Source organism: Lipophrys pholis (genome assembly GCF_963383615.2).
Source record: "Lipophrys pholis genome assembly, chromosome: 14".
In the NCBI taxonomy this organism is placed as follows: Eukaryota; Metazoa; Chordata; class Actinopteri; order Blenniiformes; family Blenniidae; genus Lipophrys; species Lipophrys pholis.
In genome coordinates, this window is record NC_137633.1 from 10,946,005 (window position 1) to 10,961,353 (window position 15,349).

Sequence of the window (15,349 nt, forward strand, 5' to 3'; positions counted from 1 at the left end):
CAAATTCCATCATGGAAAATCTCTCCAAAACTTGTTCTTCAGTTGTTGATTTTCTTTGTTATTAATTAGTATTTACCGTTTTCCCCAAAAAAACTTCCACATTAATCAAAATGGTTTTACAGTTGGTCTGGTTTTTTTCCGCCCTTCTACCTCGACCATTCTCTGGTCTCGTCAGAGCTGGCTTTGTGCGTGTTTGAGAAAGACATTGCTGTGATGGCGGCCCACACGCAGCTCAGACCGACAGACAACACAACACTTCTTCCTCTATGGCTTCAGTTGCGTCTGTCCTCAACAGAATTATGTCCAGTCACAGTGGCCTGGTCGCCACAAGACATTCCTCTGTTGACCCGGGGTGGGCGAAAGAGGAGCGCCAGTGATGGACTGAGCTGCGGGATTTAAATCTGACCTCTTTTCTTGCATTAAAGTCCAGAGAGTTGTCTCTTTTAACAAAGGCTCTCGTTTTCCACTACATCAGCCGCTGGCTGAGCAGACATCACAGTTGAAAATATTCAAACTGCCCATCTCTCCAGCGGGATTAAACACACGAAGCTTGACGTAAAAAGGAGTTTGAGTTGCATGGCAGGAAGCCAGAATAATGCAGTTTTTAGTCTGGCGGATGTTTCAATTTAAGAGCGGCTCAGAACTGGCGAATTAGACGTTTGCACATTTGTAATCTACAATCAGATGTTTGTGACTTTGTCCTCTTGCGCTGCCTCATTTTACTAATGTCACTGTCTACATTTCTTTTCCTCAGATCAAATATCCAAACATTTCTTACATAATTACCAGCTTAACAAGCTGATAGTATCTTTGCCTCCGTTAGATTTTCCAGTCTCTCTCTCTCCAGGAAAACTTGCCTTGCATCGCTTGTACCCCCACCCCGCCGCTTCTGCTCTGGACCGTCGAGTGTACATGTCCATGCATCACTGATGGTTTACGCCAGTCACTCATAGGGGGAGGGGGTGTCAGCCTTTCAGAAATGTGGTCTATTAACCATATAAGGTAACTTAATGAAGAAATATGTAGAAAAGAAGTACACAGACAAACTGAACATAAAATAAAAACATTAAAACGGTGGATTGGCGATGGTGCAATTTTAGCTGGAGTTAATGGAATTATAAACCATGACCAGAATAGTGACTCCAATGATGTGTGACGCTCTTTGGTCTTTGGTCATGAAGAATTTCAGGGAGAAAGATGGAGCAGAGGGAGGAGACGGGCTCTTCCAGGTGAAAAGGCAGCGCAATAGAGAAGATTTATAATCCCTGATGGAAGCCAGCTGTTGAGTTAACGCAGCAGGGAAAGTTGGTGTGGTGTTTGTCTAAATGCTGCCTTTATTTTATGCCTAGATAATGGGTTAATAAAAAGCTCCCCCCCCCCGTTTATTATTAGTTTCTGAATATAAGACACATGGGAAAATAAAGAGGAACGGTGGGTTTGAATGTGGACTTATTAATAGCGATAAGTAGGAGAGACTGATGGAGAAAGAGGGGATCTGGAGGGGGGGGGGGGGACTCACAGCTGCTCCACTAAGTAGGATTTTGCAGTAAAATTTCAGTGTGAAGACGTCACTGCTGAGGGCTCAGCTCAGAGCACAATGTTTTTCTTTTTGGCAAAGGAATCAGCTCGCTAGGGTTTTTCCCTCTGCTCCTCTTCCTCCTCCTCTTCCTCCTCTTCTGTCTGTCTCTGACTCTGTCGATGCAGTGCATGATTTGATTATGCTCGCAGGGTTTCTAGGTCTCTGTGTCAGTGGTGCTGCAGAGTGGGGGGGTTTCTCTGTGCACACACGTGAGCATTTAGCCGCCCTCAACACATGGCTGGAGGGACGGCCAAGAGTCCAGTTCATGCTGGTTTGAATCAACTACAAACAGCACGCCCAAATATACCACATGCTGTCAACAAAGACGTATAAGATCTGCTCAGTATGGATTCTAGTCGAACACCTGTGTTTAATAAATCAACTGAGGCTCACTTCCTCCTGTTAGTAAAGTTGGAGGAAGAGACGGTTGTTCATTGAGCTTTTAAATATAGAAATGAAGCTCGGTCTTTGTAACGTGCTCGCATTGCGTGTTCCGTTTGATTGGTGACCTCCATCTTGTGTCTGTCTTCCTATGTTTTTCTTTATTTTTCACATATATTTGCTCCCAGAAAGAACTCAGTGTGTTTCGGTAGACGACCTTAAATCAGATTTTATGGAGATTTCATAGGGAGTTCCACAAAGCTCCATTTTTGAATCCGTCTTGTTTACCATTTTTAATTACGACTTTAAAATTAGCTCGATATTAGTTTCTATCGATTATTAATCTACATTTAATAAGGTCCTTGAACTGTCATGTACTCCCTATATGGAGCATCTGTTAGTTATGTTTGTCTTTATCATTGTAGAATTAAACCTCTCACATCGATCTTAAAACATATTTTCGAAGTGTCTTTGATTAAGAGGATTTCATCTGCGTGAATGCATCTTCCTCAGCCTTCCATTGTATGGACACAATCTTTACCGATGCTTTCACTTTATCACAAACTCTGCTCTCAGGATCCACCGTTGTGATCCTTACCTCTGCTGTGCTGTTGTCAAAATTCACAACAACTTCTGGATTTTATTTCCTGAATTAAAAACTCTTACTGGTAAGCTGATAGAAAAGTGTAATTGTTATCCGTTAAGTGAACTTAAAAGTTTTTGTGATATTTTAGTGGCATGTCATTCATGACATTCACTTGTTTTTGCTTGTTTGTATTGTACTGGTGTATTGCTTGGCCAGGTCTAAAAAATAAAATAAATAAATGTTTTCACTCCAGAGGCTATCCAGTAAAATAAAAGATCCGTCCACCACCAGAGGATTATTGCACAAGTGAACTGTGTCAGTGTTTATAGGCTGACCAACATTAACATTAGTCATTTTTAAACCAATTTTGTTTTGGATTTATTACACTTTTTAAAAAAATGTTCTCATAAGTTAACTTAACCTCAAGGTTATTGCATTATTTTCTACTTTAATCACATTATGAAAGTATAACCTAACGGTGGGAATTGCAACAAACAAGCACCAATAGTCATTTAGAGACTATTTGATGGGCAAACGTCCCAAAATCTGAATCTGAATGTAAAATGTAATAGAGTGCTTTTATAGTTTTGAGATGAGGTCAAACTGTAGAAACATGCACCAGTTAATTTCCCCTGTCAAGTGGCTGTAACTACCCAAGGCTCCCATCAGTCTGAAGCCTGCACAAGACATTTCCAACTCGCCATAAAGATTACAATATCCAGCTCCACTTGCCACTGTTCTGCTCTGCTTCCTTTAACAAGTATTGGGAAGGAGCCACAAATCCCCAAACTCTTCCCAGATAGGCTTTTATTTGTTTGTTTTAGACCGAGCTCTTTGCCCCAGTGTCAGCTGCAACAGGAGTGCATGCCTAAAAAGTTTAGTGCCCCTGTTTTCATTTTTTTTTTTATCTTTTTCACGTGTCTGTCCTCTCTGCTCTACTTTTTCATTCCCATGTGTAGAGAAGCCTGAGTAATGTAGAGCAGCCTGAACATCTCTGTCTCTCCCTCCTCCCTCTCGTACAGCCTCTCTGCCCTTCCATGCTAATTTGACCTACAAATTCTGTCCGAGTGTGACAAACGAGAGCATTGTTGAACCCTCGCCAAACAGCTTCCTCTCTATCTCTCTCTCTCTCTCTCGCCACATGTGAGTCTGTCTCCGTCTCCGTCCTGCCTCCATTCCTCACGATGGTCGTCTCCTAATACATTTCTGCCGATTTCACCTCGGACTCCCAATTCCTTTCAGGAAACACAAAGATCTCCTGTGACATTGTATTCCCGTGTCCAAAACAAAGGCATTTAGTTTGTAGCTCAGAGTCCAGCTGTTGTGTTTATGTGACCCACTTGGAAAGCGTGGGACTTGGACTGAGCGACCCTCGCCTCGGCTGCAGCTGTCCACTGCTGGATAAGGAGGGAAAAAAACAAGGGAAATTATTTTATAGAGGTGGATAGGTTGTTTTTCAGCTTCCCCCCCCCCCCCCCCCCCCCCAGGTAATTGAATGGAGGCAAAGCTGAATAGCTTGTACAGTCTTTGCATTGTGCGTGGAGACGCTCTCCCGGTGTGAGCGACTGTGGAGGGAAAAGTAATGCTGGCCGTTTTTTGGTTACGTCAAACCTGGCAAAAGCAAGAAGAAGCCAGAGCTTTAAATGTGGCAGAGGGCTTTGCTTTGGCTGTGTGCCATCAGGCTTTGTGAACACACACACACACACACACACACACACACACACACACACACACACACACACACACACACACACACACACACACACACACACACACACACACACACACAGCACTCAGCACACAGCACACAGCACATAAATACTTCTCCAGGGTTTTAGTGTAAAAGAGGCCACATTAAACCAGACCAGCAATTGGCATTTTCCACGTCCCGTGATTACGCAACTTAACTCGTTAGAGACATTGCACTACATTTTTCACTCTTGTCAGCCTCTTTTCATCAGTCTGTCACGAGTTTGCCACTTTTTCTTAACCTTTCTCATCTGATTTACTGAACGTCCACCACTACTTTTTGTTTGTTTGTTTTTTTCCTAGTGATACCAGGCTACAAACGGCGCTCTGCCCAGGAAAAGAAGAATTACATTTCCTGTTGTTCAAAACAAACTTGAAAAAAAAACATTTATCACGGTCCTGATCTCCGGCACGGAATCTCGCCAGTTTCTTGTTTTTGACAAGACCTCATGTCCCTGCAATTAGTCGCGTCCAACTCCAGTTGTCCCACGTGACGTCTCCGCGTTTGAGATCTCTTGCCGCAATCATGTTTGTCAACCCTCCAAATCAATCGGCTCAAATGTATTTAGTGTCATTATCTTATTGACGCACAAGTCCGCAACACAATTCAAACAGCACTCCTGAGGCATAACGCAAACACAATTAAGTGCAGAATGTAATGCAATAAATGGAGGTTGCATATAAAATACATCGGGATAATAAAACATTGCAGCCGTTAAAAAAAAACAACCTTTAAATGCTTCAGGCATGATACCGCATGCAAAAATAGCTCAGGAGCAAGCATCACGGTGAATGTGTTTAAGGTTTAGATTTTGGTTTTACAGTCTTGTGGTTGCCTGCTTGTGTTGAAGTGTTTGGCTCTGTTCTGACACAGAGCACAGTGGACGTGACCAATATACAGTCTAAAGGAATAGAAAAGACTTTATTCATCCCACAGGGAATTTCTTTTAAACCAGAAAGCCGTTTCCCAAAGATATGCCGAGCTGTGTCGAATCAGTTTAATGGTGCAACTGACAAACTACGCTCTAATTCAGTATGTAAAGATGATTATCATCGCTTCATCGTCAATTTATTGCTGAGCTGTTTCCAGCTCGGTTCTAAAATAACTTTGTTGTGTACACTACTGTGCAAAAGTTTGGTGGCTCTTAAAAGTTCTGCAAAGTAAAAATCTTTTCTAATATGAAAGTGTTCCATAATATTTCAAATGATTAACAAAATGCAAAAGTGGACAGCAGAGAAATCTCAGAGATCTCACTTTGCAGCACCTTCTCCAGCATCCTAACACTTTGAAATAGTATTTTATCTCTGATAGCTGCGTTCATTTTAAAGGTATGCCCTGTTATTACTTCCCTTCAAAATCCCTTCAAAATCTTTTTATGGAAAAGTTTGCAACATGCAGATTTCTTAGTTGATAATATAAATAATAATAGTAACAATGGTAACTTCATTCTTACAGCACATTTCAGAATCATGGCTACAAAGTGCTTCACCATAAAAGAAAAAAGATAAAATCAGTGAAAAGGACACTAAAGTAATCATATAAAATTCAGACTAAAACAGAGTAAAGGCCATATGATGAGAAAGGAATTTTAAGATTCGTTTCAAAAGAGGAAACTGACAGCCTGCGATTCTCTGTAAATGACTTTCACAACAGGGAAACCAGAGCAGCAAAGTCTCGGTAACCCATAGTGACGAGTCGGGATTTGGGCTCAAAGGACCAGAAGATGTCAGGCAGTGAAAAGGCTCATAAGAAGTTACAGGTTCTAGGAAACGAGGAGGAACCTGCTCATTTCTATAGCATCTCACCGTTAAGTTCAGACGAAAGACTTTTATAAAAGAAGTCTGTGCACAAAGTGAAATAAGTTTTGTAGTTGTGATGAAGTGATGCAGCTGTGGTGGGGAACCCCTTTCACCTCTTCATCACATCGTCCCCACAGCGTCGCATTAGAGGGAGATCAATGAGGGTTGTTGAATGTAGAGTCGTTCTGCCATCTTTTCAAAGCTTTGTTTCCGTCTTCCTTCCTTGTCCTGTATTTTTACCTTCAGCATTTCCTGAAGGAGAACAAAGTCCATTTTCTGTGTTTCCTTTTCGTTATTGAATTATTGTTCATGTTTTTGTTTTTTTTCTCATGCAGGGAAACAAACTGATGACGCCTGTGTCTTTGTATTGGCTTTCATTGCTGCTCTGCCACTTTATCTGACAGGGATACACACTTGTAAATACACACTACTACAATACCGATGATAACCTTCCTGTCCAGGGTGCTGTTTAGTCTGCTCCCCGTGTGTTTTCAGTTTGATGCGGTTGCATGCTTACTGTGGCTCTGGTCTCGTAACCTTCCCTGCTGGCAGTTTCTGTTCTCGTGCTTCATTTGATGACGGAGTACATTTCTATCCTGACAATACAACCTGGCCGGTACCTCACCTGCTTTGTTCTTTGAAAAGTGCGCCCAGAGTGCTGCAGGGCGTTGCAAACTGTGAAATGAGGTTGTGAGACGAGGGTTTTGTGTCCATTCGAGTGGGCAGGGCAGATCTGGCACAAAATACTATGTAGTGATTTTGACTTGATGTGACAAAGACAATAAACTACGATGACTTAATGTTGCCCGACGAAACGTCTCTCGACAAATTCCTCTTCCTGTTTTTATTTATGCATAAAGGTTGAAATGGAGGCTTGAGTTTCTTCTTGCGGTTTCTTTCAGAGGTTACACAAAGTATTCTGGCAGTGTTAAAGTGAAAACCAAATGTCAAAAGATAATGGGAACAGAGAAAACAATGAAGAGAGTGTGCCGAGAGTATAGAGACTGTCAAGTTCAGAACAGCAGACCGTTGAAGTGAAGTTCCTGCGCTTTGTACCAGCCCCGGTGGGACCCTCAGCCTCGTTGTAGCCCCCATAGAGTGAATTTAAGAGGGTCAACTTTAACAAGCGCCGTATTGATTCTCTGTGTTTCACAGTGGAGAGAGTGTCTGTCTGCTTTTGAAAAGTAGGATTAGGACAAGACAGGGGCGGTGCTGCGTTTTGTCTTTGTGTTTAAGTCTCTGTGCAGCAAAAAAAAAACCACAGGGGGAACACTTGGTGGTCTGAACTCCAGTTGGCTGTACGCGTTGGTATTTTAGCCATGTGACTAATAACTAAGGAACACCTCTATAAGATGCACTCGGTTGTAACATATATACCTTTTCCCTAACATTTTAGAGTTCTTTTCTGACTTATACAATGATATTAGTGGATATAGGAGGACATAGTTAGACCTAGTTGTACACGTTTTCCATACAGTCAAAAGTGGACTTTCCCATACCGGTACAGTTTTGACAATGTGTTAAATTTACTCCAAATTATCATTAAACACGGCTAATTAACTGTTAAGTGTTTCTACCCCTGTACTTGTGGGGGTGATTTGTAAGACGTTGGGGGAAAAAACAGCTGCAGCAACACTTTTACTTGATGCACCTGCGTCTTTTAATAGTGGGCAGGAACGACAAAGTAATCCCTAAACAAGACCTATTTGGTAAAAGTAGTCATTAATGAGAGGGTTATACTGCAAACTGTTAAAAATGCTCTTTTTTTTTTTTAAGACTTTTTCAGACCAAATATTGCTTTAAATTCTAAGGACTTGTAGTGCCAATTAATATTCCACACATGTGATCAGTATTCTGCAAGCCTGTTAAAACAACTTGCTATCATCATCATCGGGCTTCACCCTGTCATGTCACGGCTAAACGTTTTATTTCGGGGAGAAAAACCTCACAGATTCGCACACCGTGAGACCATCGAATACATTGAGGGTGCTTTCACAAGGCACAAGGCCTTTCGCAAGCGCTTTCAGCCACATCCATCTTAAATCTATTCCCACCGCCTTGTAAACCTAGAGTATACACAGGCTCAGCTCCAGGTGCTTGCATCTCCTGACAGTGGTTGGCGGCACCACAGACACACACTCGCACACATGGGAGGTATGTTGAAAGTACTTTTTTGGGTTGTGATCCTTGGAGGTTGTGGTAGCTTTGAGAGCATTCCTGCTTGGTCCACTGTGTACCTACCCACCAGTCTCCATGGTCCAATCCTGAGCCTGGAGGCCCGGCAAAGAGGCCCCCCCCCATTGATCCCCGGGTGTGTTATGGTTCTGGGGTAGAATGTGCTGTCTCTCAGGTCTGGCTTGGATCAGGTTGCAACCCCCCACCTCAAGCCATGTGTTACCTTTGGACTGAGCTTTCAGATTGTAGTTAAGACCACATGTCCTGAGCTGATTCAGATGGAGCTGGTTTTGCCTATCAGCAATGAACAACAGTGCAGTGACGGTAGAGATGATCGATTATTAGTCCGTTTGTCTTCGCTCTAACCAGCAACACTTTCGTTCCCATGGCAGGCCAGAATTCAGTGGTAAACACTCACATTGCTCATCTTGCCAAACGCCTCGCATGCTGTTAGATCTGTTTGATACGAATCAAAAATAAATATCTGCAAATCCGGTGCCCCGGTGATACCACATAAAACCTTCTAGCTTTGTATGACCACCTTTGATTTGGATCTATACTCCCCGCTGTAAGATGTGATGGTAAATGGATAAAACATGAAATAATGTTACATGACATTTAGTTCAGTATTTAATATTCAAGCAATGTTTGTGCTGTTAGAATTCACAGTGAAGAGCTGGAGAGCCAATGTGACAACATAACTTTTTATGCAGCAACATACTTCACTGCGGAGACTTAAAGTTTGCTTCACTGACTGTAAAGTTCTTGTTCAGAAAGTTGTTGATTCGACTTTGTTCTGTTAATCTTTGTACTCCGGGGCTCATACGCAGACGCACAAAGAAGCAAAACAAATGGTCTCAATTGATTGTTTTTGGTGGGACTTTCTGGGACTCCCATCTCTGAATGGTGCTTTCAGTCAAGGTTTGTTTTCCTGACTCAGTCACTTTTCACAGAACTTTTTCCCTCAGATTTGTTTCTCTCCCATACGCTTTCTGCAAAGTTGTTTACCCAGAGTATTAGCTGACCTCCCTGCTCCTTACCCAAACACCTTCAGCAGGAAGCAACATTACCTCCCTTCCACTGGCCTGGTGCCACTGCATTGTGATCATGAAACCTTAGTGTGAGACTACACTCATGTAAAAACAGGTTAGGATTTTCATGGAGGACATCGGTTCACAAGGGAAGCTACTTCATCAGTGTCTTATAAGTGTGCAGAATCCCTCATAATCAGATTCGATGATCCTACGGCTCTTTGTCATCTGAACGTTCGCAGACATTTGTGTGGAGAACCCAGTCGTGTTCCCTCACCTGATTATCTACAGACCTCTGATTAATTCACGTTTTGAAAAGCTCTGAATCAGGGTGTGTTTCTGATCTCTTCAGGTGTTCCAGGATCTGGGTGTGTCGGTGCTGTCCGGAGCTTCTGAGGGATACAATGTGTGTTTGTTTGCCTACGGCCAAACCGGATCTGGAAAGACTTACACCATGATGGGAACGCCGGTGAGAAAGACACCTGCCTGGTCGCCTCTTTGTCTTTCTGATTCATAGATCACCTTATTTACATGAACCCTAAATGAAGTAATAAGACTGATGTGCAGGTTCATGTGTACCAAGAATATCCTTTAGTAGATGAATGCCATAATTCTATCATTCCAAAAAAAAAAATGCATTTCACCATCAATACCATTTGTAGTAGAAACTATGTATTTACACAAAATCGAAATCCAACTTATTCTGCAAAAAGACTAATCAGGTGAAGGAAAGCTTTAGTTAGGAATGATGTTTCTCTTTGTCTTTTTAGGACTCCATTGGCTTGACACCTCGGATTTGTCAGGTAAGATGAACTGGGATTTGTATAGGTGGAGCACACTGACATTTCGACTTTTAGTTTTTTCTGCCTTGTTGATGGAAATAATGTGCAGCTTTTTTTTCTCTCTCTTTTTCCTCAAACAGGGTCTCTTCAGAAATGAAGACACGTTTCCCGATGGGCAGAACTCAAGCAGAGTGGAGATCAGGTGCTTTGTTATTGCCGCAGATATTTGGGGAAACACCCTTTTTGTCAATCCTTTATCGGGCCAGTGATCGTATTTGGCTATTTCAGCATTTCTACCTCACTACTTGTGGCAAACTGATGACGGTAACATGGTACACAACTTCATAGTTGAACTGAAAATGGACATTTTATGCAGCTTTACAATTTGTACAATAACGTTTGACAATTTTAACTTTTCATAATAACAGAAACACTTTTTATTTTGTATTTTTGCATTTTCCTTTGGTGAAGTGTGTCTGGCTCCAAATCCATCTGATGCTTTTCTGTTGTTGAAAATATGGAGAAAAAGAAATATGGAAAAGAATGTCTGGACGTGCAATATGCGCTTTAAAAAAAAGTGCATGTAATAGTATGACTTTTTCAAATGTACATATTTGAATTCTTTCTTCACTTGCAAATAACATGAGATAAATTACGCCAATAGTACTCATGATGTTTAGGATTTTGAGACATGATAGTTTTATTTTTTTCACTAAATTACATTGAAGGATCCGTTCTAGCGAGAGATTACCTTTAATTTTGATCAATTAACTGTCTTATTTTGCTTTTAAACTTTCAAGCTAATTTTATTCCATGTGAAAGATGCATAGTGATGTTTGTTTGAGTGTTTTCTTTGTTGAGCTCAGGTGAACACCACAACAATAGGCTAAAAGATTATTTCCTGACATTACGCTGAAGATGATTCAGGGTTTAACTCTGTCCTACTTTATTTTTCCTCCCGTAGTTTCTTAGAGATCTATAACGAGCGTGTTAGAGACCTGCTGAGAGGGGGAGAGCAGAAGAAGAGAGCTTCGCTCAGAGTCCGAGAACATCCAGAGAAAGGGCCGTATGTGCAAGGTGAGTCTTCTGTTCTCTAAAATCCACAACTCCGCACAGTAAGGCCACAGAAAGACTTGATGCAGGTATATATTCTCGCTTTGAAACAGGAGCTGGCCGCTGCACTCGTGTACACCGTGTTACAATACTGTTTACACAGAAGCAAACCAGACTCATGTCCTGCTGCACTGAGGTTTATGTGAGAGACTTAATGCTTCAGATGTGTGTCGCTTCACTTATAAGGTTTAAACTCGTAAAGTAGACTTAACACTTGTGTATAGTCAGGAGTGGATTACAAATTGTAAGAAACAGTTTTTTATGTCAAGTGAGGGAAGATGACCTTGAATTAAGCAACTGTCCTGTAATTTGGAGTTGGCTATGTTACCTCTTCTGGACTATTTTGAGCGTTTCTTAGGTCTTGTAAAATCACGTTATGTCTGTGGCTAATGGTCAGCAGTGGAAATGTGTCCCCCTTGTTAATCTTTTGATCAGGTCCACTCTAATTCGGAGTCTTCTTTTAGCTTCTCGGGTCTTACATTCTTCCTCTTCCACAGCCTGTCTCCTTGTGCTTTTCCTCTCTTTCCTTCTCTCCCTCTCGATCACCCGACTCTGTTTAAAGCCCCACATCCACTCATTGTCTGTATCAAGAGAAATCCCAGTTGACCAGAGGAAGTGAAGTCATTTCCTGGTTGTTCCAGGGAGAGTGCCTTGTGTCGCGCACGCACACACACACACACACACACACACACACACACACACACACACACACACACACCACATGTACAATTCCCAGTTTTTATGTCTTACGCCTCAGCACTTGTGAATTGACCCTCTGTTTTACTGTTGCAGCTATCTTTCGAAATTATTTTTTTTTAATTGACTGGCTAACTGAGGAAAAAACCTTGCTGAAGATGTTCACCGATGATGTGTGTGCACATGTGTTGAACCGCTAGATAAAATGTAGTGACTCATGCCTGGCAGTGGAGCATCGTTTGAATTTTTTTTAACGAAACACATTGGAAAATGTTAGAAGCCACAAGGGAGCGTGCATTGATGAGGCATGCTTCCTGTTTGTTCAACTTTCTGTTCCTCTTAATATTTACAGGCCCTTGTGATTGTGACTTTACTCCTATAGTACATAGCCATCACTTTGACGTTGCTGTAAAACCAAACCACTCGGAGAGAAACTTCAGATTTCATTACTTTGATCCACATATTGCCTCTCTCTTATCAGATCTGTCACAGCATGTGGTCTCAGACTGCAAACAGGCCATGGACCTCCTGGAAGAGGGCATCGCCAATCGCATGACCGCTGCGACACACAACCACGATGCGAGCAGTAGATCCCACGCTATCTTTACCATCCAGTACACCCAGGTCAGTGGTTTTCGTCACTGCAGACATAAAAGTTAACCGCTCTGTTTCAGCTGAGCTGTGCTTTTATTCTCTTAATCTCACTCGGCTAATGATACAATAATCTGCACATAATGTCACTGATATACACTGATGGTTTATTATTTGCAGGCAATCTTGGAAAATAATCTCCCTTCAGAAACTGTCAGCAAGATTAACCTGGTGGATTTGGCCGGGAGGTAAAACTGTTGCACCCCTCTGCCACATCTCTCTCTCTCTCTCCCTCTCTTTCCCCCTCTCTCTTTCTCTCTCTCTCCTCTCTCTCTCTCTCTCTCTCTCTCTCTCTCTCTCTCTCTCTCTCTCTCCCTCTCTCTCCCTCTCTCTCTTTCTCTTTCTCCTTCACTGTCATTGACAAAAGTGCCCCCTAGTGGGTGCTGAATCTGACACCCGCTCTCTGAGTCTTTGAACTCATTCCCACTCTTTATTTGTGTCATCTACATCTTCATTTCTATTTAATGGTATGACACAAATGTCATGAGGTCTGTTCTGTTTCACAGCGAGCGCGCCGATCCCCACTACTGCAGGAATAGACTGACAGAGGGCTCCAACATCAACAAATCGCTGGTTACTTTGGGCATCGTCATATCTGCTCTTGGTAAATTAAGATGACTTTGTATTCACTTAACTGTTATTTTTTTTTTTGCAATTTTAGATTTGTTTTACTTTTAACTTTTAATCTCGCCTCCACTGCTTCCGTAGCTCAGAACTCGCAGATGTCGAGCAGCTGCCAGAGTATCAACAGCGTGGCCTCTGAGGGCGACAGCAGCATTGTGGGGAGCCACAGCAGCTCCTTGTCGGGTGGAGGTGGGAGGAGGCACTGCTTCATTCCTTACCGAGACTCAGTCCTTACCTGGCTTTTGAAAGACAGCCTCGGTGGGAACTCAAAAACCATCATGATTGCAAGTAAGCGTTTACCTCTTCGCTGTGAAGTAATTTAAGAGGTTGATTGTCTTACGTATCCGAGCCTCCAATGGCATGTTTAAAACCTTTGTTACGTCATCCAACTTGCTCTATTTGTCTGCTAACTGCCGTATCTTTGTTTGTGTTTTGTATGTATTGTGTTGCAGCGGTCTCGCCATCCGCTACCTGTTACAATGAGACCCTTAGCACCCTGCGCTATGCTGCACATGCCAGAAACATCGTCAACAAGCCTCGTGTAAATGAGGTCAGTGACTGTTTCTTGTCGGGCGCCAAGATTTAAGGTCAGATCACAGGTTGTTTTTTTGTTTCTGTTTTTTGAGGATAACATGTGCTTTGTTCACTGTGCAGGATGCACACGTTCGGCTTATCAGGGAGCTGCGAGAGGAGATTGACAGACTGAAGAGCATGCTGCTCAGCTTTGAAATGGTATAGTGACCTTTTATCACTAGAGCGTGTTGCCAACTCTCCCATGGATACACCCCGCTGGGTTTACCGTCCAGAAAAAGGCTTCTAAGTCCTGTAAAGCTTTGAATAAAAGAGATTCCCATATTACAAGTTTTCGTACCAAATCCCTAACACAGTGCTTCGTGTCCTCCTGTCATTTCTAATCCCCGGGGTGGTAAAGACTGCATTACAATGTAATTTCTTTGACATTTTCCTTTTGTGCAACATGGTGACTGATCATTTCTTTTTAAATCCTTCTGATTGACAGCAGCGTAATCCCAGTCCATCGCTAAGTGACGAGAGGGATGGAAATCTCTCTGAAATGGTGCTGCAAAATGAACTAAAGGTAACATACTTACATACACATTCTTCCACGTGCCCATCTCACACACATGGATTTTAGATTAATGTTTTTAATCATACAGACTTTTACTGTTTTCACAATTTACTCTCAATAAAGGAAATTTATACAGGTTATTTGAAAGCAAACATTTGCAACTGGTGGGCCTCCATCCCAATGTTGCCTATTTGTTTGCTTAAAACTACCAAGGTTCATTGATAAACTAAGTGAATCTTTCAAATAAAGACCTTTTATTTTTCTAACTTTATTGAACAATGTTAAACAAACTTATTAAATTTAGAATCCTAAGAACTGCAGCAACCTGTTTATGGAGGCCTCGTCGATAGTAGACTGGCATCAATAGTAGTTGCAGTGTTTGGGATCACATTTGGTCGTATTTAACCCCTCTATAAAACTTTGGTCTGCTTTTGTTAGCCTTTATCAGGAAAGTGACCATATCGGTTGAATCGGCATTTCTCATGGTCTTGAAACCGACAAATGTACTTAAATTATTATATTAATCTGCAAAATAGCTCCACCATAATTTGATTCAATGCCCCGAACTTGTAAAACTGATAAAAGTCACACTTTGGAAATATGAAAATTTATATTCAGAGTTGTCGGTTTTCAGAAATAACATGTCGCACTGTGGAACAGTAGCACTTTCTGACTAGACTGTGACAACAGGATAGAATACATTAATTATTGGAAGCATCTCAAAAGAATTTGAAAATATTTTACTCAATGAATCGTGATACGATAACAGGGTTATTGTCTTCTTTGCAGGTGGAGCAGCTGACAAAGGACTGGTCAGAGAGTTGGAGGGACAAGAAAGAACTCCTGGAGGAGTACAGCGTGGACATCAACAGAGACCGGGCTGGTTTTCTCATCAACTCACTCGAACCACACCTGGTTGCCCTCGATAGAGATGTTCTCAGCACTGGGGTCGTCTTTTATCACCTCAGGGTATGACGTTAATAAAGGCAGACATTCTTGCGCAGTGCATGTTTTGATGCTTTTCTTTCTTTAAAGAGTCATAATTAGTTGTTTATGTTTCAACACTTTTGAATATGTATTATTCGTATCCCTATT

At 41.9% G+C, this 15,349-nt stretch overlaps 1 protein-coding gene across 1 annotated transcript in view; it reads left to right on the plus strand.

The window, feature by feature from the left end:
- stard9 (StAR-related lipid transfer (START) domain containing 9) overlaps positions 1 to 15,349 on the plus strand; it is a 38,484-nt gene that overhangs the window by 6,338 nt on the left and 16,797 nt on the right. The window contains exons 4-15 of the mRNA XM_080479847.1: positions 9,654 to 9,770; positions 10,072 to 10,104; positions 10,224 to 10,285; positions 11,048 to 11,160; positions 12,374 to 12,516; positions 12,664 to 12,731; positions 13,050 to 13,147; positions 13,252 to 13,455; positions 13,620 to 13,717; positions 13,822 to 13,899; positions 14,186 to 14,263; positions 15,044 to 15,223. Of these exons, the coding sequence (XP_080335973.1) occupies positions 9,654 to 9,770; positions 10,072 to 10,104; positions 10,224 to 10,285; positions 11,048 to 11,160; positions 12,374 to 12,516; positions 12,664 to 12,731; positions 13,050 to 13,147; positions 13,252 to 13,455; positions 13,620 to 13,717; positions 13,822 to 13,899; positions 14,186 to 14,263; positions 15,044 to 15,223 (1,272 nt within the window). The remainder of the gene's footprint in view (positions 1 to 9,653; positions 9,771 to 10,071; positions 10,105 to 10,223; positions 10,286 to 11,047; positions 11,161 to 12,373; positions 12,517 to 12,663; positions 12,732 to 13,049; positions 13,148 to 13,251; positions 13,456 to 13,619; positions 13,718 to 13,821; positions 13,900 to 14,185; positions 14,264 to 15,043; positions 15,224 to 15,349) is intronic.